We start from the raw sequence: 27,507 nt of genomic DNA, 5'->3' as shown, positions 1-27,507 counted from the left end.
AGCCCCAAACTCAAAGAAACCACACCCCGAGGCTATGGCTTCTGCCTTTATTCGCGTGCAGTCTGCCCGAGTCCCGGCAGAGGCCGCACGCGACGGGGACGGGGAAAGAGCCTGGAAGGTACAGGCGCCAGCGCGAGGGCTGCACACGGCCAGCCCCGCGGCCCGCGGCTTCCCCCCAGCAGTCATCACAGAGCTGGGGGACAAAGGAAAGACACAGGGGCAACGGCCCGTCCGTTTCAGCACAAGTCGCGGGGGGCGGGTCGGATGCAAGCTCCCGGGGGTTCATTCTCGCTCTCACACCGGGGCCCAGCGCCGTACGCTTCCCCGACAGCCTGCCCGCTCTGGCGTTTTACACCGCGGCGGCCTTGGCCCTTTTCTTCGCCTCCTGTTTCGCAGGGTAGTCCCAGGGATGCTCTCGCGTCCTCTCGAGATTCAGCATGGGCTCCTCGGTGCTGGTGTCCCCGCTCTTCCGTCGCTCCGCTAGAATCATGGCCCGGAGGAGCGGCGGGTAGGGCACGCGGCACTGAGCGTCCTCGGGCGGTGCCGGCGTGACAGCCGTGAAGGCCGCCTCCTCGTGCTTGGGCACCAGCCGCCAGTCGTGGTGCATGACCTGCGCGATCTCCCGGGCCTCGCTCTCCGTGTGTCCTGGGAAAGAGGGCCGGCGCGCATCGCACACACGCTCGCGGGGCAGGCTGCGGCCGACGGCCACCCCACCCGGGGCCCCAACGCCTCACCTTTGAAGGTCAGGATGCCCCAGGCCTTGCCGTGCTCCAAGTTCTGCAAAGCAAGGGCAGAGGGAGGCGGTCGGCTCAAAGCGCGCGCGCGGCCCCGGAGGCGGTGGCGGGGGACGGGGCGCGCGCTCGCACCTGCGCCGTGTAGTCGGGCCGCACGCGCGTGAGGCGCCAGTAGCACGGCTCGTCGTGCTGCCACAGCCAGGACTTGCGCGTCACGAGGCGGCCCAGGCCGAAGAGCGGCAGGCGGCTGAGCAGCTGCAGCAGGCTGCTCTCGCGGCGCACGTCGGCCCAGGCGCGCGCGGGCAGCCGGCGGCCCGAGTGCGGCCGCGTCAGCGTCCCGTAGTCCAGCGCATAGCGCTGCGAGTCGCGCGGCCGCTCCCGTTGCTCCCGCAGGGCCCGCACGCGACGGGCCAGCTCGGCGATGAGCCGCGGCCGCAACTTCTTCCGCGCCATGGTCCGCGCCCCGCCGACCGGAAGCCGCTCCACCGCCGCCGCCGGAAGCGGCCGGTGTCCCGCGCAAAGGCGTCCGGGCTCGGCCGGAAGCCAGTTGGAGGCCGGGCCGGCCATGTCGCGGACGGATGCGGGGAGGGCGGGGAGCTCTCGCCGGGGCGGGTGTCTGCGGCGTCCCCCGACATGGGAGGTCTCGGACTCGGACGCCGAGGGCCCCGCGGGCGCGGAGGAGGGTGCGAGGGTACCTAACTCGGCGGAGGAGCGCAGGGCGGCGGCCAAGGCGCTGCGGCCCGAGCAGGCCCTGCGGCGCGTGGCGGTGCGCGTGGACCCAGGTGCGGGCGGGCGCGGGGAGTGGCCGCGGGACCCAGAACCTCCCCCTGCGGGCGCCCCAGGGGCAGCCGCATCCCCAAGGCCGCCTCCCGTCCAGGAATTGGCGTGGGTTTCCTGGCGGGGACGCGTGTGGCCTGGGGGCGACCAGATGGTGGCCTCGCCCGTGGGGCAGGGAAGTAGTGACCGCTGTGTTCTTGCGGCCTTTTCGCAGCCGTTCTGGAAGATGCTGGTGCTGGCATCCTGCTGGAGGCCCTGAGCACTCTGGGCTGTGAGTACCAAGTGGAAACCCAGCGCCTGGCCCGGAGCCTCAGGTGGACCAGAGCAAAGCCGGATTCTTGCCCCCGCACCGTGAGTGTCCTGGTTTGTATAGAGTACGATTCTGGCCGGAGTGTTTTATGTGCGAGGCTTCACACACCCTGCACATTTTACAGATCGGTAAACTGGGAAGGAAGAACACTGAGTGGGTGGGGCCCAAGCTACTGTGCTAGGAAGTTGCAGGGCTCCTGTCCTTAGAACCCAACTGGCCTTGCACCTGGCAGGGGATGGGACATGGGTTTTTCAGTAGAATAGTTCTGGTGGAGCCTGGGATTGACTGTGGCCGGGAGCCTCAGAGCCACCTGGGTGCCCCACAGGTGCCTTCTGAGGTGTGGGACGCAGGTGAACAGGATTTCCTACTGCTCCTGGAGCCCGAGGAGTTTCTGCAGGGCATCAACCAGCTGACCCAGGTGCTCTGGTGGGGGCGGTAGTCGTCCACAAATCTCCAGGGGCTGGGCTTCTTAGCATGGGGGAGCTGTTCTGCCTGTCTGCCTTCCCTGCTTAAGGAGAGAGGGTCAGACAGGGCATGCATGCAGCAGTCTGGAGTTCTCATCAGCAACTGTGGAGCTGTTGTGGGCAAGATGGAGAAGCCAAGTGGGTTCTTGGCCTGGAAGTGGATGGGAGCCACAGCCATTTCCACAGGATGAGAGTCAGGATGAGGAAGCTTTCCCAGAGAAACTAGAGAGAAGTCAGAGGCGTTCAATCAGACTCTTTGCAGGTTTTGCTGTCTGTTGTTAGGTACTTATCAAACGTGTCATATGCCAGCCACAGGGCAGGCTGGGGTGCAGGGATAGAGCAGAAATGGGGGATGGGGACTCAGACTTGCTCTTTTCAGTACCTGGGACGTGCCTGGGGCTTTCACATATTCTTTGCCTTTGCTAGAGACATAAAGCCAGTTTCCAACCGGGTGACCAGAGAAAGACTGTGTCTGTTTTTCCCAGGACCCCTCAGTTACTTCCAAGCTCACTTTTTTCCTGTCTAAAAACTGGCTGTGGCCTGGTAGCCCATGGGTCCTGCCTGCCACAGCCTCCAAAACCGGTGTGTTCATCCTTGGCTTGCAGACCTGTGGCCCACCCTGCTCGGTACCATGGATCTCTCCTGAGGGCTCCGCCAGCCCCCACGTAGCCGTCATTGGGCTGGATGCCTACCTGTGGTACCGGTCACCCTAATGCCTTCAATAGGCCCAGCTGGGCTGGGAGGGTTCGGGGGGAAAGGTGGTGGCTTTGGGGGTGGCTGTGACACAGCTGCCCCCCTTCCTTGGGCGGATCGGGGAAACAGAACTGGAGGGTGGGAATGGCAGGGTGGCGGGAGCCGGAGGGACAGGCAACCTCTGCTCAGGTCTCACCAGCCCAGCAACCTCCACCAGACGAGGCAGCCGGAGACTGCAGCAGTGGCCCGTACGGCAGTGGCACTCAGCTGGCCCAGGGTGGAGGAGGTGAGGGCTGGTTGGGTGGGGTGAGGTGTTTGTTTGGCCTTGGTCCTGGAGCTTGGACTGCTCTCCAAGGCCCCACGGCCCCGATTTTGGTCCCAGGCGGCATGTGGGGTTGGTCTCAGCTGGGTGTCCCCGAGGGTGACCTCCGCTGACCCACTCTGGGCTCACATCCTCAGGCCCTGGTGCTCCTGCAGCTCTGGGCACACCTGGATGTGCTGCTGGTGGCCTCCTGGCAGGAGCTGAGTCGGCACGTGTGCGCGTTCACCAAGGCCTTCGCGCAGCGCCCCCTCAAGTGCGTGACCACCACCCTGACTGGTGGCTGCAGCTGGGAGGGGGGACAGGAGTGCCTGGAGAGGTGGTACCTTTCTGATAGCTTTGGGAGCGGGGAAGACTGAGAGCTTTGTTGAGCTTGGAGAGTGGGACGTTCAGAAGGTGAGAAGTTTCTAGAAGTTCCCCTGCATCCTTCTCTGTCTGCAGGCAGTACCGGGAGTCCCGTGCCTTTTCCTTCTGTGTGGCTGGACGCTGGGCAGGGGGTGAGCGAGTGGCAAGAGATGGCACAGGGCTTCGGGGGGTCTGGTGGCGGCAGATCAGGCAGTTCAACCGGGTCAGCCCGGCCGTGGCCGATGCTATTGTCACCGCCTTCCCCTCCCCCCGCCTTCTGCAGCAGGTGGGTCCCCCTGCATTGCCCCCCCCCCCCCCCACGTTTGGAGCCAGGTCCCCAGGACCTGCCCTGCTCATCCCCGTGCTTGCCCTAGGCCTACAGGACCTGCAACACAGAGCAGGAGCGCACGGCCCTCCTGGCTGACCTCCCCGTGAAGACGGGCGATGGTGCGCGGCCCCGCAGGGTGGGCCCTGACCTTGCCCGCCGCATCTGCCTCTTCTTGACCACGACCAGTCCTGACCTCCTGCTGGACCTGGGCTCCTGACCACGTCCGCAGGACCAGAAGGGGGTACGCCGCCTGCACTGCCTAGCAGGTTAACTGGAAACTACCACAGGCCCAGGGAAGGGAACAGCGCTGCATGTGGGGGATGGGAGGGTGGAGTGCTCAGTCAGGTCTGGCCCCCTGGCCCCGAGGGGGTGGTGCCGGGAGGAGCAGGAGATGACGCTCTTGCCAGGAGCTGCCACGCTGGCTGGAGAGGGTGGCGGCGAGGTTCCCCTGCCCCGGGTCCTGTCCACGGCGGCTACGGGCCTGGTGCCCCAGCGGAATGGTCAGGAAGGGGAAGAAGCGGTAAGACGGGGTCTTGCGGGAGGAAAGACAGCCAGGTTGTCTCCTGGAAAGCACCGTAATGCAGCTGGACCTGATAAGGAAAGAGCCCCAGGCCTCGTCCCACCACCACTGCGAGGCGAGGTGAGGCGTTGCCCAAACGCCGAGTTTATTAGGGTCATTTCAGCCTGGGACGGGAGCAACAGCAGCTGACGACATGCAAAAGGCAAGTTAAGAGCGAGCCCCGGCTGGCGGCAGCCGCGGTGCCGCCTCTGATGTGTGTCCTCCGCAGCCCGCAACAGCCGCCCGGGCCCGCGGTCAGTCCTGAAGAGCCAGGACGGCCGCCCCCACACCCAACGCAGGAAGCAGGCGCCCTTGGACGGCTCTGCTTTCAGGAGCGCAGGGCCTGTCCCAGCCTCGGGTGGCAGAGGGACGGACCTCAGCTCCGTCCTGTCTGCTGCCCTGGAGCGTGGCCCAAGAGGGAGGGGCGGAGAACGCGCCGCCTCGGCCCGGAAAAGCAGTGTTCGTTGGGAAACAAGTTAGGTCCGTCGGCAGCGCTTCCTCTGGCAGCGCCGGGTCTCAGGGCCGCTGGGATCGGCCTTGGGCGAGGGCGCGGGGGGCTTGTGGCGGCCACAGCTCATGCTCAGGACCCAGCCGAGCTTGTGGCGCAGCACCTGCTTCAGGCCGGGCGGCAGGGGCAGACCCTCCAGCGTGTCCCCGGAGTCGGGCCGCAGCTGGCGCAGGCGGTAGCAGCACAGGAACTGCAGGGACGTGACGCTGGCGCACGAGCGGATCACCTTCATGCTGCTCTTGGCCGCGGTGGAGCACACCATCGGGTAGAACTTCTTGTTCTGCAGCTTGGTGGCCGCCACGCCTGCGGGAGCAGGGAGCACAGCCTGAGCTCTGGGCCGCTGTGGGGGCTGCGTGTGCCCCGACGGCATCCGAGGACACGGACCTCCCTGACGACTCTCGCGCCGGGGATCCCGGCGCCTCAGGCTTCTGTGAGGACAGCCCTTTGGGGAGCCTGGGGTGCCTGGCCTGGGGCTCCAGCTGCCGGCCCCGGGGGCCCGGGCCCAGCCGCCCTCACCTATGCGCTTCCTGTTCTTGAAGAAGGTCAACGTGCCGTGCCAGGTGTCCAGGTGCACACCAATGATGGAGCCCTGGCCGAATCTCGACGAGAAGCTCATCTTGTCGCCCTTGTGGTGGAGGAGCCCTGGGGGGGGGGGGGGGGGGGGGGGGGCGGGGCAGAGGGGTGAGCGGTGCCACCCTGGCCTCCCGCCCGCCCCACCGGCCGCAGTGCCCTGCGCACCCGTATAGGAGAGGCCCCAGCTGTCCTCGTCCCTGCCGAGCAGGCTGCAGAATGTGTGGTGATACTTGTCCAGATCCACGTCTGATGTCCCGATGCCCACCATCTGGGGAGAGAGGGGCGGGCACAGGGGGTCAAGGGCCTGCCAAGGCCGGCCAGCTGGGGAGGTGGGGGGGCGGGCCTGGGCCCTGGAGGCACTCCTGCCTCCCCCGCCCCCCGGCCCACCGGCTGCTTACCATGTCGGTGCCATAGACGGGAGAGGTCATCTTGATCTCCCAGAAATGCTGGCCCTCCCCCAGCTCCTTGGTGCCCCGGATGGCCGCCGTGCCGCAGCTGTACTCCGTGTGGAAGTTGACCTTGCGGTTGTCACAGCTCAGCAGGGTGGCGGAAGACTTATTCAGGTCATCCCACACCCAGTCAAAATCTGCAAAGGGGGAGGCCGGAGGCCAGGGCTGGAGGGCAGGCTGGCCCCGGGCTCCTCCCCGCCCCCCGCCCCAGGGGCCCCCAGGCACTCACGCTCATCTTCCTCGCCGCAGCGACAATCCTTGCCCCGGTGTGCCACGTGCAGGCTGTTGCAGAAGGAGCCCTCACTCGGACTGTCACAGTCACAGAAGGACTCCCCGGTCACGGGCACGGCGCTGGGGATGGGTGGCGGCAGGGCCGAGGACTCAGGGTCCGAGTCAGAGTCACTGTGCTGGGAGGGAAAGACTGGTTGCTCGGGTGTGGGGCACCGCTGCCCACCGCCCCTAGGCCCGCGGGTCAGCGGCTCTAATGGCCCAGGAAGGGACCCGGGGATTTGGCCTCGGAGGGCTTCCCGGGTCTCCCACGCACGTACTGCCCACCCTTGCCAGTGCCACCCACGGTGACCTTGGACAGCTCCGGCCTCCTGGCAGTGGCTTCAAGGGCTCCACCCTGTTTCCGCACAGCCAGGGGCACTGGGCTTCCAGCTGATGTTGAGCCACCGGGGGCCGCCAGCCCGCTCCACCGCTCCTCATTCTCTAGGCAGCTTCCAGGCTGAGGATACGCCGCAGCCCCACCAGAGGGCAGCCGGAAGCAAGGGAGCCTCAGGGCGAGGGCCGTGCCAACCCGACGAAGGCCATGCCCTCGGGCAACAGCCGGACTCCGGCAGGTGCCCCTCGCCGTGGCAGTGCCCGTGCACCCTATCCATGTGGTGGGGCACCCTGGAGCCCCGTGGCCCCATGCCACTTCTACAGTAGGAAAACACTGAGTGGAGACTTGGTCTTCTGCCTGAGGGGCCCAGTCGTCAGGGCACGTGTTCCAAGTCTTGAAGGCCTAATGGTGACCCAGAGCCAGATCCTTCTTGCAGGCCAGTTAGGGACGCTTTCTGTGCACAGGAGCTGTTCCTGTTCTAAAGACACAGGCCTTTCTGGACCCCTGCCTTAGCTATGGACTCCAGGCCAACCAGCAAGGGGCTGGGGTCCTGGTCCGGCCCCACCTTCCAACTCCCTCTCCTGGCCTCTGGGCCCTCCTCTTGCTCCCTGAAATGCCCTCCGCGCAGCAGGCCGGCAGCCCCTGCTCAGACCCGGGCTGGGCCTGCCACACCTCAGCAAGCTACTGCTCTGAGCGAAGGCCCACAGCCTCCATCGGAGCCCACCAGGCAGCCTCCCAACCCCCCACAGGCCTGTCCACTTTCTCCCAGGGGGTGAGGGTGGTCCGCCTTGAGACCGCAGCTTCCGCGTGTCACTTCAGAGAGTCTCTTCCAGCTCCTCCATCCCCTGCTGTGCTCCCTGTCCTGCAGATCTCTCTCCTCCCTTCTCCCACCGGAGTGGAAGCCCCTCGAGAGAACCCGGTCCTTGTTTCTTTTCTGTTACGATTGGGGCCACGGGGTTGTCACCCAGAAGCCATGTGGCAGGGACCAAATGAAGAGAATGGGAAGTTTCAGTTACAGACCGATGCCAAAGGGATACAGGAAGGAGACCCCAAGCACCCCACTACCATGGAATGCTGATCCCCAAAGCCAAGGCAGACTGGCTCTACTGGCCAGGGGTGGACCCTAACCCTAACCCTTCCCACTCGGTCAGCAGCCAGGGTCACAGACCAGAGCAGAACGAGGAAGGGAGAGGTGTGTTCATCCAGAGGTTCTCAGGGTGACCGGCCCACCCACACAATCCAGTACTCCAGGTCCAGCAGGTGACAGATGAGCAGCAAATGTGTGTCAGATGCTGTGCCCCGGCCCCTGAACACCTCCCGCATCTCCCAGTGATGAGCTGGTAAAGGCAGGGACTGGCAGAACAGACTGCTCTGGGTCACGTGGTCCAGGGGAGCCAGAGGCAGGACAGGAATGCAGGCCTCTGGCCTCTTGCTGGCTGGGGGCAGGGAGGCCCTAGGAAGGGGCTGCCGCCCCAACTCAGAACTGCAGCCTCCAGGTCTGGAGGTTCCGCGGGGCTCGGCCACACTCACTCTAGAAGAGATGCAACCCCTTCCTCCCATAACACCTAGCTGCGCAGGGGCAAAAGGGTGGGTGGCTGTGACATGGCAGACATGAGTCGCCCAAGGATCATCCCTGCAGGAAGCCAGAGGGGACTCGGGGCAAAGCCAAACCCCTGCCCGGGTCAAGGAGACTCAGGAAGCCCTCCACAGTGCCCACCCAGCCAACAGGCACAACGGCCAAGCAGCCCTGCCGCCCCATCCTGGCCCGGCTGCGGCTGGCGTGGAGAGACTCGGGTGCATCAGGCACCCTGCACCCCAGTCGGGCCACTCTGTGGACAGCTCCCGGCCTTCCCAGAGCCCTGGAGTTGCCGACGGAGGAAAGGTGCTGCAACCTTGGCCTCCAAGAATCGGAAGTCTTCCTACACACACGTGTGCATATGCATAAACGTCAAATGCACATCTGTCCAGGCAAGAGCACGCGCGTTAGGTTAACGATAGCTACCTTTGGAAAACTGTCAGGTGAGTGGAACAGAGAAGCTTTTGTTGAACAAACCGACAGAAAATTGAAAGAACAGAGAAGGATACAGCATCTGCCCTGGGTCCTGTCACCCCGGGACCGGTGGGTCCTCAACCGAGATAAACTGCCTGGGTGAGCACAGAGCACCCAAGAGGCAGGAGGGCCCGTCCTCTGCCCTCGGGCGTATCTTCATCTTTCAGTCTGGGCTCAGGCAGTGCCCGTCCTGAGCGTCTCAGCCCTTCGGTCCAGCCATGTTCACCTCCCCCGCTGGGACCTACCTGCCCATCTGAGTCGTAGCCCCAGCTAGCGCTCCCCGCCAGAGCCACGGCCCGGGCATCCGCATCTCGGCGGGCTGCACTCAGGACGAAATGCCAAGCTGTGCTGCTGCGAGGACGCCTGGCCATGGTGGACAGGATCTGGAAGAAAACCCAGGTTCTGAGCCAAGAAGATCTGTGGCACCAACTCCCACGCTCTGTCCTCAGCCAGCGGTGCCAGGCCCATCTCAAGGTGGCCGCTCTTAGGAGCCACGTGTGTGCCCAGCCAGGGCTTTGGAACTCTTCCTGACCTCACACCTCCCTCCAGCGTGCAAGCACCTTGATAAAAGCCAGACAGAGAGCGTAGAACACCATCCAGACACCCATGACTCCCGAGCGTGGATATCAGCCCCTCTCTGAGCTCAGCCTACTGAGCCCAGCTGTCCTGCCTGCGTGTCCCTCAGGCATCTCGAACCTTGTCTGGCTCCTCCTCTGTTGCCCAGTTTGACAAATGGCATCTCCAACAGCCCGGTTCCTCATGCCAGACCCACCGCAGTCATCCTGAACACCCCTTTCCTTCCTTGGGCGGTAGCCTAACAGCCTCACAGCACCTCCAAGGCGTGGCCTGAACACCTCTCCATCCCTGCGGTCGCCCGACTTCCCAACCACAGCTCACCTTCCTTCTGGCTCCTCCCACTCCACTCATTACAACCAAGGTTGTGTTCGGAAACACAAATCTTAAAAATTAAACAACCCTTAAAAAGCCCTGAAACCCCTCCAGCCTTGCATCATTAACAGAGAATGCAAATTTCTGCAACACCTTCAAGTTCGCCTGTGCTTCCCCAGGCCGCAAGGGCCCCGTTGCAGTTGCTAGCCCTGCCCTGCCCTTTGCCCGGAATGCCCTCCCCTCCCGTGCTGGGCTCGCAGGTTCCTTGCCGGCTTCTGTAACCGTCCCGGCGGTCCCCTGCACCGAGAGCTTCCGGAGCCCGGGCGCCCCCGCCGCAGCGCACGGCAGGCGACGCGCTCCCGACCCGGTCCCCGCGGGTGTCCGCTGCCGCGCGGTGGCGGGAATTACGACGGGGACGCTTGGCACCGCCGCCCGCACGAACAAAGGCGCACCGGGGCCTCCCGCCGCCAGCGGAACCGCCAGGCCAGCGGGCGCGGGTGCCGCCGGCCGCCGCTCACCTGTCGCCGCCGCCGCGTTCCGCCGGGCGGCCGTGACCTACTTTCAGCTCCCGAACGAGACGTAAACAATCCCCGCCCCGCAGCCCGCCCCCCGCGCCGCATTGGCCCTGCTGCCGCGGCGGGTGTTGGCGGGCGCTGGCGGCCCGGAGCAGGGGGCGGGCCGCGCGGCACATGTTTCCTGCCGACAGGATGCTGGACCTGTCCATCCTGACTCGACATCCCTATTGGTCACATCTCCAGCCGTCGGGGAGAGGGCCCTTGCGCCCATTCGGCATAGAGCGAGAAAGGGCCCAACACGGAAGTGAGTCCATCTCCGGTTCGTCGGACGCACCGCAACGTGCGTGCACCTTACGTGAGACGTGATTGGCTGAGTGCCGCGCGTGTGGCCCTATCAGGACGGCCAGGGGGCGGGCGCTGCGCGCCGGAAGCGGAAAGCGGCCGCGGGGCGCAGCGGGATGGAGGCGGCGGCGGGTGAGCGTCGGGGTCCTCGGGAGTGGGAGGGTCCGGCGCGCAGCTGCGGGGCGCGGCCCTGGGTTTTCAGTCCGCGGGCAGGCAGGTGACGGGCGCGGGGTCGCCGTACTGCCCCCCGTGCGTCCGATTCGGGGGCCTGATGGTGCCGGAAGGTCGGAGGCTAAGGTTGTAACCGACGTACTGGTGGAGTTCTGGGTTAAGCGGGGGTCCTAACGCGAACCCGGACGTCTCTTCTGGTTCTGCGCGAAATACTAGGGTGACTCTCTAAAGGTCCCTGCTGAGGAAGAGAAGTGGGGGCGGGGCGTGCAGAGGAGACTTTCCGTAGCGGCGCTTTGCGGCGCGCGGCTCGAAGTCGTGCTCGGTCCGGTCCGAGTCCTCGGGGCAGACCTGGGGCAGGCACTGTGTGCTTTTGTGACAGAGACCCGCCAGAAGCCGGGCCAGTTGTCCCTCTCGGTTTTTCTGGTGGAGGCTTTGCAGGTGGGGGCCCTTGAACCTACCCATGGAGCGTTGGGCAGGGGGGTGGTATCAGTGCGTTGTTTGTGGAGCCCGCCTTGAGGACCCGGGCTCGCAGCGACGGTGGTGGGAAAGGTCGCTTGTCGGACACCGGCCAGGAGTCTGGATGGCGAGATCCAGAGGGCGCTGAGGTAACAAGAGGGTGTCGCACAGGGGTTGCGTGGATGCAGATGGCAGCCCCTGCGGGTGGCAGGGGTGGGGATGGTGACTATTCAGGGACGTTTCAGGCTCCCTGAAAGGAGAGGGAGGCTGAGGCAGAGTGGCCAATGGCCAGCAGGGATCCACGGTTGTTGGACCCGGGCCCTCATGGGGAATAGCCGAGGCTACAGGTGCAAACTGTGGCCACCCTAATGCACGTGGGGTTTAAGGACCGGTCTGAGAGAGGCGGTTCCGGTCCCCGGAGCCAGAAGCGTCCTTCCCGAGAAGAGGACGCTGGGCACCCACAGGTCCGTCCTAGGAGCGGGGGTGGGGGCCGCCCCAGCACAGACGCACCTGCTATCCGTCGCGTTGAGCCAATCCCCCATCGTCTTCCGTGTTTGCCTGTTTTCCCCTGGAGTCAGCTGGGAGCCAGCAGCGCCTCGGCTCATCGACCACGTGCGGGCCGCGTGTGAGCGAGCTCACAGGTGTGCAGTGTAAAGGGGCGGCTCGAGGCCGGTCAGTCCCGCCCCAGCAGCCTGGCTGCAGGCGGGGGCTGTGGTGGCAGCATTCCGAAAACCCGAGGGTCAAATCTGGGGCTGGGCGACTGGAAGACCTTCCGCCTGGGCTGTCTGCTCATGTCAGGGTGAGGGGGCAGGTCTCAGAATCTGGGGCGTGGGAGGTGCTTGGCGACCCCTCGGTGAGTGAGCCTTGAAGAGCGCCTGGCACTGAGGTCCTCTGCCCTCCTCCCTTCCGGCTAGAGGCTGGAAACCTGGCAGGCGTCCAGCACATCATCCTCGTCCTCTCAGGAAAGGGGGGGGTCGGGAAAAGCACCATCTCCACGGAGCTGGCCTTGGCCCTGCGCCACGCAGGCAAGAAGGTGAGCACCCCCCAACCGGGCCACTGCGCAGGCGTCCCTTCTGCCCCTGCCTCGGGAGCCCCCTGCGCAGTGTGGACGTCCCGCTTCCTTGCAGGTGGGGATCCTCGACGTGGATCTGTGTGGTCCCAGCATCCCCCGCATGCTTCGGGCACAGGGCAGGGCCGTGCACCAGTGTGACGGCGGCTGGGTGCCCGTCTATGTGGACCAGGAGCAGAGCATCTGCCTCATGTCCGTGGGCTTTCTGCTGGAGAACCCCGACGAGGCCGTGGTGTGGAGGGGGCCCAAGAAGAATGGTAATGGCAGGTGGTAATGGAGGGCGGGGGGGGCGGGGGGGGGTGGGCGGCCAGCCTTCTTCCTCGCCTCAGCTGTTCCCGTTAGAAAGCGCAGGAACCGCGGGCCCTCCCCACGTTGTTGGGTAAAGCAGAGACTCCCACGGCAGTCTCCCTGTTTCCACGACGGTCCTGCTGCCCACCTGAGCCATCAGGCCGGTGCGGGGGATGAGGGCAGGAGGCCCCGGCGAGGCTGGGCTCTGGGGTTTCTGCCCCAGCAGGCTGAGCGCGGGGGGCTGCTTCGGGGCGTGCCTGTGCGGGCCGTCGCTGCAGGCCGCCTCCCCTCCAGCTGCCAAGGCTTGAGGTGCACCCGGGTCCGGGCACCGACACCCCCAGGAGGGTCACGGGTCCCGGCTAAGGCCGGAGCAGGAGTGTTGGGGGCCCGGGAAGGAACCTCCCTGCCGCGCGGTGCACTTCCGTCTCCCAGAGGAACGGCTTGCTGTGCTGCCCTCGGGCGGCCCCTCTGCTGGAGGCTGGCTGCTGGCGAGGGACTTGGAGAGGCCCCCGTGAGACCCTGGCCTCACCTGCCCCCGGGCCTCCCTGGGTCGCTACAGCGCTGATAAAGCAGTTCGTGTCGGACGTGGCCTGGGGGCAGCTGGACTACCTGGTTGTGGACACGCCACCGGGGACGTCTGATGAGCACATGGCCACCGTGGACGCCCTGCGTCCCTACGGTCCCCTGGGGGCCCTCGTGGTCACCACACCCCAGGTACCCCGTGAGCTCCTTTGGTCTCCTGGAGGTCTGGGACCCTACACCCAGGGCCAGGCAGAGTGACCCGCTGGCCACGGTCCTCTCTTCCTCGGTCTCAGGCGGTGTCCGTGGGGGACGTGAGGCGGGAGCTGACCTTCTGTAGGAAAACGGGGCTGCGGGTGCTCGGGGTGGTGGAGAACATGAGCGGTTTTGTCTGCCCACACTGCGCGGTGAGTCGTGGGGACTTGGCGGGGGTCAGCAGCCCTTGAGGGGGTCGGGCCGGCTGGGACAGCCCGGGACCTGCCCCTCGGCGTGGGGGAGCCGACGGAGGGAGCAGCACGTGTCTGTTGTAGGAGTGCACCAGCGTCTTCTCCCGGGGAGGCGGGGAGGAGCTGGCCAGTCACGCCGGAGTCCCCTTCCTGGGTGAGTGCGTCGCGGCCCCCGTTGGCCCTTGGGCTGGCTCTGGGATCCCCTCTGTGGGGCCCTCCCCGCCACCCTCACGGCCCCTTCCCTGCCGTCTCCCTTCACAGGCTCTGTGCCCCTGGACCCAGAGCTCACTAAGAGCCTAGAGGAGGGTCGAGACTTCATCCGGGAATTTCCTGAGAGCCCAGCCTTCCCTGCGCTCCTGTCTATAGCCCAGAAAGTTCTGACCGGGGCGCCTGCTCGCGTCCCCTGATCGAACCCCCCCCCCCACCCGGCCCAGCCCCCCCACCACGGGCCTCCTGGTTGAGTATATGCAGACCCAAGCAGAAGGGTGTGGGGCCAGCGTTCCCTCCCTCAGCCCTGTCCCTGGAGCCAGTTCCGGTGCTCCCGTAGCATCTGGACAGCAGAGCGGCTGACAGTGAGTGGTTCCCCCAGGTTGGCCCGTGGCAGGGCCCAGGGGGACGTGTGGGGTCCCGGTGGCCTGAGCTCTCCCTGGCTGGCACATTCCCACTTGGTCTCACGGTGCTCAAACGGCAGCCATCTCCCCCTGGGCCCCAAAGCCCATGTGCCTGGAAAATCGTTGGGGCCTCTGCTGTCCTCGGGACTCCTGTGACAGAAGGGGGGTGGTGACAGAAGAGAGCGTGTCGTGAGGTGTTAAGCTTGTCACTTCAAAGGAACCCACAATTAAATGTTCTCCCCCCCACCCCTCACCGTGGTGACAGGTCTGATGCTTCCAGACTCTCCTGTCCCGGTCCCGGCTCTGTGTTTGCATGTCGCGCACTTCTCAGCAGGCACCCCGGCCCCGAGCCCCCTGGAGACATTTGGGTCAAGTGTGGTGGCAGCACGAGGAGGGCTTGGTGATGGCGGAGAGGCATGTGCATTGGGGGAGGTTCAGCCGCTCCCGCCTCCTCCCGCCGCAGGGCCCAGGGCAGAGCTGAGAGCAGGAGAGAGGAGCGAGGTGGAGGGCAACCTCCAGTCCCACTTCCTGAGGGACAGGGGCGGGTGCGCCACGGACAGATGCTTCCGGGTGTGGAAAGGACGGCAAAGGGGGCAGTGCCGAGAGCTTTGGCCGGGAGCTGGGGGCACGGACCGGTGTCCCAGCTGGCAACGGAGGCCGCCCCGGCTGAACCTCGGCTTCCCAGGACCAGGGCCTCCAGGGACACTGCACGAAGAGGACAGCTGAGGTTCCGGGGCCCCGGAGTGGGTGCTGCCGCCCCTCAGGTGTGGGTGGGCGTCCTAGGAGGGGTGTGGTGGTGGGGGGACACAGGATGGGGACCCGGGACGGAACCCTTCTTCCTCACCCCCGCCCCCCAGGCTACACCCCTGCGGTCACACGCATGTGTTAGATTGCTTTTAATTACCGACTGGGGGGGTGCTATGTGATGGCGGTGCCCCCACCAGCAGAACCCCCCCGGCTGCCCCAGGTCCTCCCAGGGACAGGACCCTGGCAAGCGAGCAGGTGACGCCTGGCCCCCGAGGCGGACATCGTGTCCCCGCCGGGCTCTGGGCCGGCGAGCCCGCGGTCAGCAGTGAGCAAAGTGGGCCTCGGCCACGTCCCGCAGGTCGAGGCCGGCGACGGCTGCGGGGCCGGTGCAGGTGATGTTGTTGTAGGCATATGCGGGCGGCTGGCCGTCGTCGCCGTCCAGCGCCGCCCGCACGAAGCGGGGGACCACGTCGGGCTGCTGCAGGGCCAGGGCCCTGAGGGCCCGGAGGGGGCAGCCGCAGTCCCAGGGGTTGCCCTCGAGCCACAGGCGCTCCAGGCCGGGGGCCCGCGGCACGAAGGTCCGCAGGGAGTTGTTCCTGAGGTTCAGGTAGCGCAGCTGCCCCAGCGGCGCCAGCACGTCCTCGGGCAGGGCCTCCAGGCGGTTGTGCGACACGTCCAGCCAGAAGACGCGCCGCAGGGGCCTCAGGGCGTCCGCGGACAGCGCCGCCAGCCGGTTGCCAGCGAGGAGCAGGTACTCCAGCTTGCCGAGCCCCTGGAAGAGCTGGCCGGGCAGGTGTGCGAGCCGGTTGGCGGTGAGGTCCAGCTCCAGGAGCTCCGCGAGCCCCTGCAGGCCCTGGTCCTCCACGGCCACGATGCCGTTGTCCCGGAGGAAGAGCCGGCGCAGCCCCGAGAGGCCGGCGAAGGCGTGCGGGCGGATGCGGCCCAGGCAGCTGCGCTCCAGGTGCAGGCTGTGCAGCCGGCCCAGGCCCTGGAACGCCTGCTCCGGGAGCGCCCGCAGGCAGTTCCCGGACAGGTTCATGACCGCCACGCTCAGGAGGCCGAGGAAGGCGCCCGCCTCGATCTCCTGGATCTGGTTGTCATTGAGCGTGAGCACCTCCAGCTGGCCCAGGCCCTCGAAGGCCTGGCCGGGCAGCTGCCGGATGCGGTTGTGGTCCAGCCGCAGCTCCTCCAGGAAGTGCAGGTCCTTGAAGGTACGGGGCCGCAGGCCCGCGATGGCGTTGTGCGAGAGGCGTAGGACGTGCAGGCCCAGCAGGCCGGGGAAGGTATCCTCCAGGAGGCTGCCCAGCCGGTTGTGCGACAGGTCCAGCCAGCGCAGTGCCCTCAGGCCCAGGAAGGCGCCGGGGGCCACGGCGGCGATGAGGTTGTGGTCCAGGTAGAGCTTCTGGAGCTTGGGCAGTTTGACGAAAACGTTGGCCTTGACGCTGCGCAGGGCGTTCCTGCTCAGGTCCAACTCCCGCAGCTCGCCGAGGCCACAGAAGAGCGCGGGCTGCAGGTAGGCCAGCTTGTTGCCCGCCAGCACCAGCTCGCGGAGGCCAGCCAGGCCCTGGAAGGCGGCGTCCGGGAGCACGGCCAGGCTGTTCCAGCCGAGGTTGAGGTCCCAGAGGCCGGACAGCCCCCGGAAGAGGCCCTCGTCCACCCTGCCCAGCAGGTTGTTGCTGAGGCCGAGCGAGGCGAGGCCCGGGGTGTGCAGGAACGTGTGGGCCGCCAGCCCCCGCAGCTGGTTCCGCTCCAGGTGCAGGTGGTGGAGGTTGTGCAGGCCGAGCAGTGCCCGCGGCTCCAGACTGGCCAGCCCGCTGCCCTGTAGGTTGAGGAAGCCCAGACCGGAAAGGTTCTGGAAGGCCGCCGCGGGGATGGAGGAGAAGTTGTTGCCGTCCAGCCACAGGGCCCTGGCGCCGTCCGGGATGCCGTCGGGCAGCCGCGTGAGGTTCCTGGAGCTGCAGAAGACGCTGAGCTCGTCCGAATAGTCCTCGTGGCCGCAGGTGCAGACGGCTGGGCATTGCGGGCTCTCAGCCTTCCCCAGAGCCCCGGGCTCCGCTCCCTCTAGGCCGCAGGGGCCCAGCACTGCCCAGGAGACCAGGAGCACGGCCAGGGCCGGGCCTCCTGCAAGGAGAGGAGCCGGAGGACGTGAGTCCCGGGGCGAGCGAGACCCGGGACGTTCCAGGCCTCGGCCTGTGCCCGCAGCCCAGTATGGAACTCGGCACCGAGACCGCAGCACGTGACCGTCAAGACAGGCGCTGCCAGTCAGGCGGCAGAAAGGTGGGAGCCGAGTCGTACTCACCCTGCCGGGACCAGAAGCGGAGCCAGAGAGGACAGCTGTCGTCCGGCTCCAGACCAACTGTCCTCTCCACCCGGCAGGGCAGCGATGCCCCTTCCCAGGGGAAACCTGCCCGTAGAGCTGGGCGGCCGTCTGCGTCCCGAACACGGGCACCGGCCAGGCTGCCAGGTGGGCCCAGGGGGAATGCGGGAGGGCTTTCTGGCACAGGCCCGGGTCACGTGTGCTCGCTGCCCTCGAGCGCCGGCCGTTGCCCCCAGATTGGAGGGCCCTCACACGGGTGTTCCCTGGCATATGCAGCCCGCTGCCGGCATGGGGACAGAAGCAGGGTGGACAGAACGCCATCCCCTCACCAGAGGCCAGGGGTGTGTTAGGACAAAGGGCGCTGGGCCTCACAGCAGCGCCACCCCAAAACCTGCATTGAACGCTGGGCTACCCACAGAACTGGGCCTGTCCCGGCCCTTGGAAGGGCTCAGGGACTCAGCGTGAGGTCAGAGCATGCCCCATCCCCTGTGGACGGGACGTGGCCCCACGGGGCTGGAAGGGGAGCAGTCCCCAGGGGAGGGTCTCTGGGGGTTGAGAGGGGACTCCTACCCTTCCCCTGCACCACTGTCCTGGTCCCTGGGACCAGAGTGGAGGTGGACAGAGGGAACTGAGGCGTTCTGGGACCCCAGCAGGGACACTTCCCCCATCGGCCCACCCAGAAGGGCCCGCCCCTGGCCGGGCAGCTGCCCCCAGAGCGAGGGGCCGGGGCACTTGGGGGCGCCTCACCTCTCTTCAGGGCCATCCCGTGTGCAGAGCAGACCACAGACGGGCAGTGAGCAGGGGTGCGTCTGCTGGGGCCGGCTGCTCCTGCCCTCTGACTTCCCCACTGCTGGGGCAGCCAGCACCCTGCCTCTGGCCAGCCCAGCCCTGCTGACCCGGGTTCCATTAACCCCCTCATGCCCGGATGCCAGCATCGGCCCCGAGTGCCCAGGGTGCAGATAGCACGGGAGAGTCGGGGGGTGCCGCGTTCACCCCGAAGCCACCTTTGGGGATCGAGGTGGGCGGTGGTGCAGCTCTGGGGGACGGGTGTGTCCCCCCACCTTCGCCCTGCAGGGCTGAGCGGGGCAGAGCTGGGGCAGCAGGCGTGTGGGGGCAGGGGTCTCCCCTGCAGCAGCCTGTGGTTGGGACAGCTTTGGGGAAGCTGGGAGAGGAGGCCCCTCTGCTTGGCCAGCCCCCGGAGCCAAGGTGGGGGCCCCTCGGGCCGCTGTGGGGGACCTCCCCGCTCTGCAGATGGCCACGTGGGAGTTAAGTAGGAGCTGGGTCTGGCATGCTGGCCACACCTTCCCTCCCCCTGCCCGTTTCCTAACAGCCTGGGTGGGGTCCTCATTAGGACTCCCCGGGGCTTCTGCGACCTCAGGGTCAGCTGCTGTCTGGCCGCTCCTCCTCCCCCAGCCTCTTCTAGGAACACCAGCCGGGCTCCCGGCCACCTCGTGTTTGCTTTCCTAGCACTGCCCTCCCGGGAAGAGCGGAGGGAGGCCCAGCCTTGGGGGCCAGGTCTTGCGCCGCAAGACCAGCCTCCACCTGCTTTGGGACTCCTGCTGTCCCCAGAGCTGTTGGGGCGGGGGGGGGGGGGGGGGGGCACGGCCAACCCGCTCCGCACAGGATGGCGGCCCAGCGCCTGGCCTGCGGGCAGCCCCGGGTCAGGCCAGGAAGTAGGGGGGCGGCAAGGTGCTGGTTGCTCGAGCGAGGGGAGCCCTGCTGTGCCTTCATCCACCGGCCTCTGCTCTGGCTGCCCAGACCCCCTCTTCCCTGGGGCTGGCGGGGTGCAGTCGGCCCTCCAGCCCCGCCTCCCGGCCTCTGCCCACGGGGCCCTCCTCTGGCTGCGCAGGCGGGGCTGGAGGCAGGGCTTGCCGACGTCCAGACTCCAACGTGACGCCCCCACCGCGAGGCGACGCGGAGGGTGGCGGTTGCTTCACAGCCCCATGGAGGGGACAGTGGGCAGCTGCGGCGCCCTCCCCAGCCCCCCACCCTGCCTCGCCCTTGCCCTGCCTTAGCTGCTCATGCCTGGGGGTGAGGGCAGCTTTATCTCTCCCTTTATTGAGCTTTGATTGATTTCCAGGCCGTTCTGAGAAATTATAGATCTGCCGGGAGAAAGTCCACGCCCAGAAATTTACACGGTAAACACGCACTGACACAGCGCAAAGTGCGGACTCAGCACGTTCGTGGCCGAGGACCCTCGTCGGGAAGGGAGGGTGAGCATGGGGAGGGGACCGTGCTGTCTATAGATCCCGAGTGGGGCGCTGGAGAACTCGGGGGGCTGGGGGTTGCCGCAATGCCAGCCTGTCCCCGGCGCCCCAGGCCTCCCAGAGCGGCCTGTCCTGGCTGCCGGGTCCCTTGATGCGCCTGCCACGCACGGTTGACCGCCCCAGGGTCTGCCCGAGGCGCGCGGCATCCTTTGCTTCCAAGCTTCTGTGTACGGGGTTCACGCACTGGCTTTGGCCGCTGCTGTCATGGAGGCTGAGCGGTCCTGGCGTCCAGCTCAGATCTCGGGGCGCGACACTTGGATTGCTCTGGGCGGTCGAGTCGCACACCGCACCCCCGCCCCGGCCGTCCCGGCCCCAAAGGGGAGTGAACATCAGCTGTCGTTTGTTTCTCAAATGTCGGTGACGCACCAGCACCTCAGGCTTGTCCCCGGGGGAATGTCCCATTTTGTGATGTGCGTGTAATTTTGTTCGATTGTCGGATAGTCTGATGTGTGTGTTTAAAAACTTCTTCTCGGGCTACAAGTCCGTCATCGGGCACATGTGGGCCGTGGCGTCCTGCCTGCTGTCCCTAGACCCTGCAGGGTCACTGAGCTGGGTTCCTCAGGTGCCAGCCTGAGGGACAGCAAACCCAGAGTCCTGACCGTGCAGACCCTCGTGTGGTCACATCCCATGTGCCACAGGGACCAGAGTGCACTGTGGATGTGCATGTGGACACGATGTCGGGGCCCCCGGCCGTGGGGGGCTGCCCCCGAGGCCAGAGGGTGTGGGGAAGTGTCCGTGGCTTGTGGAGCAGATCCCCGCCGGAGCAGTCCAGCCACCTACGCGTGGCCCCTTTTGGTTCCTCACACGTCGCGGGAGCAGCTTGCCGGATGTGTGAGCCGAAACCGGAGGCTGTCGGGGTGAGGGTCGTGCTCAGGTTCGTGGCGGACGGGTGTTCTCACCATGCTGTCTTCCCGCCCCTGCACGCGGTGCTCTCGGTGCTCCTGGGATCTCGGGTCGCGTGTAGGTTTTCTCCTAGGTGGTTGTTGCTTCTTGATATTATTTGATCCCTTTTTTTCCCTTGGGTTCCGTCTCCCATCAGTCCGGGCCGGACGCGCCTGTCGCTTGTGGGGTGGCACAGTGAGCGTTAGCTGGCGCAGCGCCTTCACCGACGGCTCTCTTCCGCGCCAACAGCCTTGTGACGTGTAGAAAGCGCACAGCCCTGTGGTTTGGACGGCGTGCCCCCCCCCCTCCCCCCGCCGCTACAGGACCCTGTGTGCGCTCTGTGGTCTTGTGCGTCCCCCACACAGCAGCGTGTGAGTCCTTCGTGCCTTGTTGGCTGAATGGCTGTTCGCCCTAGGGATCTGCACCATGTGTGGGTCCACTCGCCAGCTGATGGGCGTTTGCTTTGTTTCTGTTTTGGGGGCTGCTACAGCGTTGGCGTGAACGTTTAGATACAAGTCTTGGTGTGGACGTGTGTCTCGTCCTTCCAGTAGGTTCTCAGGAGTGGAATTGCTGCTTCACAGGACATTTATGTATAACTTTTTAAGGATTTCTTTAAGTACCTTTTATGCCCGACGTGGGGCTCAAACTCACCACCCCAAGATCAACTCTCGTGCTCTCCTGACAGCCAGGCATCCCTTACGTCTGACTTTTTAAAAAACCATTCTCAAAAGCGTAACATTGTGAGAAGTGGGAGCGTTCCGGCTGGGTCTCGTCCTCACCTGCACGCGGGGTGTGCTGTCTGCAGGTCAGCTGCTCCCATCCCGCGACCCTGCGTGTCGTGGACAGTTAGGGCCGAGTGCCTTCTCATGTGCACAGTGGTCCTCGTCTTCACGGGCAGGGTGTTGATCGGAGTCTTGCACGTTTTTAAATTGTTTGCTGAGTTGTCAGACTTTAATTGTAGGTTATCAGACACGATACTTGCAGATACTTTTCCTTGCCTGTGGCTTACCAATTAAAAAAAAAAACACCTCGGGGCGCCTGGGTGGCTCAGTCGGTTAAGCGGCCGCCTTCGGCTCAGGTCATGATCTCGCGGTCCTTGAGTTCGAGCCCCGCGTCGGGCTCTGTGCTGACACCTCGGAGCCTGGAGCCTGTTTCAGATTCTGTGTCTCCCTCTCTCTGACCCTCCCCTGTTCACGCTCTGTCTCTCCCTGTCTCAAAAATAAATAAAAAACGTTAAAAAAAAAATTCAAAAAAAAAAACAACTTTGTCCTTTGAAATGTGAAAGTTTAGTGAAGTCCAGCTTACTGAGGTTTTTTTTTTTGTTTCATGCTTTTTGTGTGCCTAACCCAAGATCACAAAGTTCTTCTAATCAAGAGACACGGAGTACCTTCCCATTTACTTACATCTTCCTTAATTTTTCTAAACTTGACACTATTTTTTTAACTTTAACGTTTGTTTATTATTTTCAGACAGAGCAAGAGAGCGAGCGTGAGCAGAGAGAGAGAGACAGAGAAGCCCAAGCAGGATACTTGCTCATCACACAGCCTGATGTGGGGCTTGAACTCACAACCTTGAGATCACGACCTGAGCCGAAAGCAAGAGTTGGACACTTAACCGACTGAGCCACCCAGGTGCCCCTTGTGTTTTTGATAAAATACTTTCTACTTATGTTATTAGTCTTGGTGCTGTTGTGAATGAAGTCATCTGAATTTCATTTCCAGGTGGTCATTAGCTGGTAGAAAGATCCTGTATTTCTCTTACCGGTCTTGTGTCCGGGACGGTCAAACTCACCGGCCAGGTGTGTGCGTGTATCTGGATTCCGTAGGACCCTATCAGCTGTGACTAAGAACGTGTTCGCTTGTTCTCTCCAGTCTGCGTACTACCCCTTTTCTGTTCCTTTCTGTGCCTCCCTGCACGCCCGGTACGATGTTGAGTACGGAGGCGAGAGCACACCTCCCTCACCTGCTCCTGGTGTTGGAGGTGAGCATTCGGCCCGTCACCATGACTTCTGATGCTCTGACAGGCAGAATGATGCTCTCGAAGATGCCCCGTCCTTCCGCCGGAATCCGGACTGTGTCGGGTTACACAGGCAAAGGGAGTGGAGGTGCCGATCAGCCTGGATAGCGAGACTAACCTGGGTTTTCCAGATGGACCCAGTGTCACCACAAGGGTCCCTGACGGTGGAAGCGGGGGGTCAGGAAGGGCGGGCGTAGGCAGTGAGAGGACCCCAACCACGGGTGGGGAGGAGACAGGGAGGAGGCCAGGAGCCGAGGAACGTGGGCACCTCCGGCAGTAGGACGCCTCCGGGAGGACGCGGCCCCGCAGACGCTGTGGTCCAGCGTGGCCCGGGTCCGACTCAAGGCTGCCGGCACGAGGTCCGCGAGGAAACTTCGCACGGGTGTCTTTTATCCTGAGGCCAAGGAAGCTGCCTTCCCGCGGTTGGACACTTCTCACCACGAACGTGCCGGGTTTCGTTCCTTGTTTCGCTGCGCCCGTTGAGGTGATCCCGTGGATTTTGACCTTCGTTCCCCTAGGATGGGCCGCGACGTCTGTCGGTTTTCAGATGTGCGGCTGATGGTGCAAGTGCTGCCATATTTGGGTCACTGATGCTGTGTTACAAAGTTAACATCTAGGTTCACCAGGGACACTGACGTCTAGTCTTCTGTCAGGCCCGGGCTTGCGTCGCAAAGGAGCTGGGAAGCGTCCCTCTGTCTCCCGAAAGAGTTTGTGAGTGATGGGTGTTACTGACCGAATGCTCCGTGAAGTCACCAGGCTCTTCCTTTGTGTGAACTTTAGACTTTCTGTGTTAATTCAGTTTCTTATTACGGGTCTGTGGTGTTTTTCTGGTTTTTTCTGAGTCCATGTAAGTGATTTGTGTCTGTAGGAATTCGTCGGTGTTGTTCACTCGCATTCCTGGAGAGGCCTTGACGTTTATTTCTGCAGGGTGGGTGGTCCTGTCCCGTCTCCCGCGTGAATTCGGGAACCTGGGTGTTGTATCACTGTGGGTCTGTCAACTTGATGATCTTTTCAGAGCGTTTTGGGTTTACTGTCCGGTTGATTTCCTGTCTTCTTCTACTTCCTTTGTTTTTTTCTTGCTCTTCTCTAGTTTCCTAACGTAGAAGCCCTTTCTGTGCAGGTGGAGGAGGCCCTGGGCTTGTCTATGTCTGACAGATACTGGTGTCCGCTTGTGCTTCTTTTGACCCACATGCTTAGGGATCTGTTACTTCACTTCTAAACGGGGGGGAGGTTTTCCTCACTTCATTCCGCCACAGGTAACTAATTCCGCTGGGGTCAGAGGACGTACTTTGTATGCGTTGGCTTCTGGAAACTTAGGACGACTTGTTCCGTGGCCGGAGTTGTGGTCTGTGCCTGAGGACGCCGCTGCGTGGGCCATTCTGAACCCAGGCGGGTTCCGTCGAGCAGTCGCGCGCTGTGCTCCTTCCGCGTCCTCGGCGATGGCATCGATGCGGTCTGGCTCTTGCAGAGAATTAAGACCTCTAATCCTTACTGCTACGTTACTTATTTTCCTTGCGATTTCTCGGTTGTACTCTTGCTTACGCTGTACATACGAAGTGTTCTTTGTCCCCAGTGGCTGCCACGCCCACTCAGCGGACAGGAGCCATTTGCTGCTTCATCAGAGGACTCTTAGAAAGTCAGGGTTCCAGGTGACACATAATTATGACACCTGTCTGAGCTGGCAGCCGGGGAGGGAAGACACAGGATGTGGTGTCCTGCCTCCTCGCCCCCCTCTCCCCGCCTACACACACCCACCTGGCCACGGTGGGACCCCGGATGGGCTTGACCCCCTCCTCTGCTAAGGGCTGACCTTTGATGCAGACAGAGCCCCGGCGGCACATGGGCACAGGGTGTCTCGCCGTCTGGATCTGTGGGCCCCACCCCAGACCACGTCCCAGGCCTCCCTGCTGCCCCGGCCCAGGATCGACATCCTGGGAAGATGGACCAAGAGAAGCCTCTGCTTTTATGGTTTCACTGACACGTTAATGATGAAAAGTTCAGGGGGCTACACCACGATGAACGTCCTCAAAGGCCCTGAAACACACACTCGGGTCACTGCTGTGAACCTCACGTCGTACAAAGAGACGTGGTAGGTTCTGATTAGTAAGGCCCGGTCACCACTAAGACCCCAGCGCCTTCCTAGCTGGAGAGCAGCACCACAGCAGGGCAGACAGACCCCAGCCAGGAAAGTGGGCGCACGGCCCTAGGAGAGACTTCAGCACTCCTCCCCGGGCCGTGGGGGCCCTGGGCTCGTGCCCGATGGGAGGAGGCCGGGCCGCCTCAGAGCCCCTACGTGTCAGGGAAGAGGTGAAGGAGAGAAGCCACGCCAGGCCCCAGCCACACCGCCGTGCCCCGCGCCGCACGCTTCGGACAGGCTCCCAGCTTCGCATCCGTGCTCAGAAAGGCGACACCTGGGAGCCCAGGAGGCGGGAGCCGCAGCAAGAGATCAGCGAGCAGGAGGGCACCCCTGACCCCTTCAGGAAATGTTGGAAGGAGGGTGCCTGGCTGGCTCAGTGGGGTGTGGGTTCAAGCTCCGCACTGGGTATGGAGATTTAATTCTTGAAAAGAGAAGAGAGAAAATGTTGCAAAGAAAGACGTCTCCCCAAGTGGCTGAAGCCCACAGAGGGACAGCCCATAACCGTTTACGAAGGGAGCCGGTGGTGTGAAAAAGTGCACAGAGCAAGCACCAGGCTCCCAGCAGAATCACCTTCTTCGAGCTCCCCACTAGTGAAGAGACCTCCCCCTGCCCCCGCACCGTGTTGCCGTCATTTACAGGAAGCAGACTGGGCTTGCACAAGGAAGGCCAGAGTGCGGCCGCCGACACACTCACGTAGAGTCGGCCAGACCAGAGGAAAGCGTGTGACAAAGCCTGGTTCCCCTGGGGGTGACTTTTGGCCACACTTCTGCGTGTCCTGCCACCTGCCGGCGCCCCAGCGTCCCCACCTCACTGCCCCGCTAGCGCGCCCAGCCTCCCGGGTGCTGGCGACTCCCGAGGGCGCACTTCGGTCTGGACCCGCCCCCCGCCCCAGTGGACGCAGCTGGACCCCCCCCCCCCCCCACAACCGCGTGCTGCTTGGCTCGCGCTGCGAACCCCTTGGCCTCCCCTGCGGCCCCACACGCACTCGAGAGCCCGTGGAGACCTGCCCGCCCCCACCTCTGCACGGCTGCGAGTGGCCCCCAGGGTCCCCCCCGCACCCTGTCCGCCGACCCGCCTGCCACCGCTCCCCAATCGCCTCCCCTCACGGCTAGCCACACTGGGCTCTCGTCGCACACTTCTGCCCCAGGGCCTCAGCACTCTCTGTTCTCTCCCAGAGATCAGCAAGGCCCTCTCCCTGAACCTTTGGTTTTTGCTCATGTCACCTCCCTGGCCACAAGGCTTCCCGCTTGCTCCTTGCCCACTTTATTTTCCTTAGTGCTTCCTCAGTCTGAGCTGCCCAGGATGTCCATCTTGTCACTCCGTCCCTCTACTGGGACAGAAATTCGACAAGGGCAGGGCTTTCTGTGTTCACTCAACCCCGAGGGTAGCTCGGCCTCGGCCCCCAGGTGTTTGTCAAACCGGTCACTGGGGTTCAGGACGAGGAGCAGTGCCCCTCTCCCCTTCCCCCACCTCAACACGGGAGACCCACAGGACAAAAGGCCGAGCAGCAAGACCGCAGAAAGTTCACAAAGGAAACGGAGCCCACGTGGGGATAAGCAGGTTCCCTAAACAAAGCTCACTGCGCTCCTTTACATTCCTGAGCACTGACGTGATCTGAAAAAGACGCCATTTACGACAAGAACAAAGACTGGGACTGACGTTCCCGGAGAACCGACACCTGGGAAGGAAGCCGTGACACCCGACGTCACCCAGGCAGGTGCTGCGTGGCGCTCTGCCTTCCCCGGGGTCGGGCAGGGAGTCTCTACTTCCTTGGAGTTTCCCACATGGTCACAGCAGCCTCGACACACCTGAATTTACCCTAACGCGGTCACTCGAGGGGGACAGTCCTACCAGAAGGACCCACCCGGTGGCAAGAGTTTACTCGCAGGGCCAGGGATGACGCAGTGACCCCAGAGCACCTCAACACAGGCTCACGTGTGCCACAGCGGGCGCAGCCCACGTTCCGGGCCCTGTTTGCTGGGCTGTGCCCATTATAATCCTACTGCAAAATCATCACGGTGGCACTTCTCTGAGTTCTAGGAGCCATGCTGGTGACCTATGGAAGGTGAGGGGTCAGTGGGAATGCGTGGAAGTCGCAGCCAGGTGGGCAGGAGTCCTGGGGGGGCCCAAGCTTACAGCCATCTGAGGGGACAGTCTCCTTGGGGACCGCGAGCCTCAGTCACAGGGCCACGCGGACATTGGCACTACACGAGTTTTAGCAGCAGGAAGAGCAGCAGAAACCCTAATGCCAGACGGGTGGGCATGTCCATGGCCTGACACTTGTCACAAGTCCAGAAATCCAGTGAACCCTATTCCAGCCCAAACCACAGCTGTCAATACTCTAACGTTCGTACATACGGGCAAAGGGCCAGGTGGGGCCGTGTCCCTTCCTAGAAACACAGACTTATTCTAAAGCTGTAGTAACGGGGAATGTGGGGCCTCAGAACGGGTCTGCACCCCCGGATGCGGGCCCTCGGGCTGGCGGTGCAGACGAGCAGGGGGGACGTAAAGTGCCTCCAGGGAGGCAAACCACCGACCGCCGGCATAAACAGCATCTTCACGTGAATTACAAACACAAGTGTCAGAAGCAAGCACGTAACCAGGAGGGCAGCAGAGGACGGAAAGTAGGAGATGAACTTGACCCCATCAAAGATTTCTTCAATAAGACGACAGAGTGCGGAGCAACCAACTCAAACACGTGTGACCGGAGCACGGCTGACCCTCAACGGGGAAGGTCGGCGAGGAGCAAAGCCAGCAGAACACTGGCCAGAAGCCCGAGGAGAGGCAGCCCGGGGTCGGAAACGCACACGGCCAGCCTCCCCCGTCCCCGCCGGTTCTCGTGCAGCCTCCACGGAGCGCCCCGCTCGCTTCCCGGGGGGCCGCAGACGCCAGCACACGCGAGGCCCGCGGAGCAGCCCCAGCGCGGTCCACACCCTCGTGCGGCGGACAAGACTCCTCCACCGGATGGGCCAACACGTTCTCCCGCGTGGAAGTGCCCGTCCTCCACGGCCAGCTGGGGCCCACGTGAGAGCGTTTGAGCCGCGCCGCAGCCCAAGAGCCAGTGGGGGTGGCCCAGCGGGTCCCACCACCAAGGACAACACGTGCAAAGGGAGTTGCTATCTG

At 64.2% G+C, this 27,507-nt stretch overlaps 5 protein-coding genes and 1 long non-coding RNA gene across 13 annotated transcripts; 3 read left to right on the top strand and 3 right to left on the bottom strand.

Annotated features, from left to right (window-relative positions):
- Window positions 1-33: 33 nt before the first annotated feature.
- On the bottom strand, window positions 34-1,187 carry MRPS34 (mitochondrial ribosomal protein S34). The gene is made up of 3 exons (XM_058710022.1): window positions 867-1,187; window positions 735-777; window positions 34-645 (listed from the first exon to the last, which is right to left on the bottom strand). The coding sequence occupies exons 1-3, from the start codon at window positions 1,185-1,187 to the stop codon at window positions 350-352; spliced, it is 660 nt and encodes a 219-aa protein (XP_058566005.1). The 3' UTR covers window positions 34-349.
- On the top strand, window positions 1,156-4,487 carry EME2 (essential meiotic structure-specific endonuclease subunit 2). 4 transcript variants are annotated; one of them, XM_058710007.1, is made up of 8 exons: window positions 1,156-1,516; window positions 1,726-1,862; window positions 2,147-2,239; window positions 2,891-2,982; window positions 3,168-3,264; window positions 3,438-3,553; window positions 3,739-3,928; window positions 4,017-4,487. In XM_058710007.1, the coding sequence occupies exons 1-8, from the start codon at window positions 1,156-1,158 to the stop codon at window positions 4,185-4,187; spliced, it is 1,257 nt and encodes a 418-aa protein (XP_058565990.1). In that variant the 3' UTR covers window positions 4,188-4,487. The 4 variants fall into 4 exon arrangements, with proteins under 4 accessions (XP_058565990.1, XP_058565992.1, XP_058565989.1 ...); XM_058710009.1 differs by having other exon boundaries at window positions 3,438-3,616; window positions 4,025-4,487; XM_058710006.1 differs by having other exon boundaries at window positions 3,438-3,616.
- Window positions 4,488-4,618: 131 nt separating this feature from the next.
- SPSB3 (splA/ryanodine receptor domain and SOCS box containing 3) lies at window positions 4,619-11,288 on the bottom strand. Of its 2 annotated transcripts, none has more exons than XM_058710011.1 (7): window positions 11,088-11,288; window positions 8,959-9,096; window positions 6,289-6,466; window positions 6,009-6,196; window positions 5,776-5,878; window positions 5,554-5,679; window positions 4,619-5,340 (listed from the first exon to the last, which is right to left on the bottom strand). In XM_058710011.1, exons 2-7 carry the CDS (start codon window positions 9,082-9,084, stop codon window positions 5,006-5,008), a joined length of 1,056 nt encoding a protein of 351 aa, XP_058565994.1. In that variant the 5' UTR covers window positions 9,085-9,096; window positions 11,088-11,288; the 3' UTR covers window positions 4,619-5,005. The 2 variants fall into 2 exon arrangements, with proteins under 2 accessions (XP_058565994.1, XP_058565993.1); XM_058710010.1 differs by lacking the exon at window positions 11,088-11,288 and adding an exon at window positions 10,120-10,338.
- On the top strand, window positions 10,479-14,271 carry NUBP2 (NUBP iron-sulfur cluster assembly factor 2, cytosolic). 4 transcript variants are annotated; one of them, XM_058710017.1, is made up of 8 exons: window positions 10,560-10,590; window positions 11,664-11,726; window positions 12,000-12,118; window positions 12,213-12,411; window positions 13,002-13,156; window positions 13,258-13,368; window positions 13,492-13,561; window positions 13,669-14,271. In XM_058710017.1, the coding sequence occupies exons 1-8, from the start codon at window positions 10,575-10,577 to the stop codon at window positions 13,812-13,814; spliced, it is 879 nt and encodes a 292-aa protein (XP_058566000.1). In that variant the 5' UTR covers window positions 10,560-10,574; the 3' UTR covers window positions 13,815-14,271. The 4 variants fall into 4 exon arrangements, with proteins under 4 accessions (XP_058566004.1, XP_058566001.1, XP_058566000.1 ...); XM_058710018.1 differs by lacking the exon at window positions 11,664-11,726 and having other exon boundaries at window positions 10,482-10,590; XM_058710020.1 differs by lacking the exons at window positions 10,560-10,590; window positions 11,664-11,726 and adding an exon at window positions 10,601-10,755.
- A 626-nt stretch (window positions 14,272-14,897) lies between these two features.
- On the bottom strand, window positions 14,898-19,163 carry IGFALS (insulin like growth factor binding protein acid labile subunit). The gene is made up of 2 exons (XM_058710004.1): window positions 17,830-19,163; window positions 14,898-16,886 (listed from the first exon to the last, which is right to left on the bottom strand). The coding sequence occupies exons 1-2, from the start codon at window positions 18,428-18,430 to the stop codon at window positions 15,085-15,087; spliced, it is 2,403 nt and encodes an 800-aa protein (XP_058565987.1). The 5' UTR covers window positions 18,431-19,163; the 3' UTR covers window positions 14,898-15,084.
- On the top strand, window positions 17,090-21,899 carry LOC131500695 (uncharacterized). Its single transcript, XR_009256428.1, has 3 exons — window positions 17,090-17,229; window positions 19,163-19,295; window positions 21,701-21,899. It is a non-coding gene; the product is annotated as an uncharacterized LOC131500695 (long non-coding RNA).
- The last annotated feature ends 5,608 nt before the right edge of the window (window positions 21,900-27,507 follow it).

Source organism: Neofelis nebulosa, chromosome 18 (genome assembly GCF_028018385.1).
Source record: "Neofelis nebulosa isolate mNeoNeb1 chromosome 18, mNeoNeb1.pri, whole genome shotgun sequence".
NCBI lineage: Eukaryota > Metazoa > Chordata > Mammalia > Carnivora > Felidae > Neofelis > Neofelis nebulosa.
This window is presented reverse-complemented; position numbering and strand designations above follow the sequence as displayed.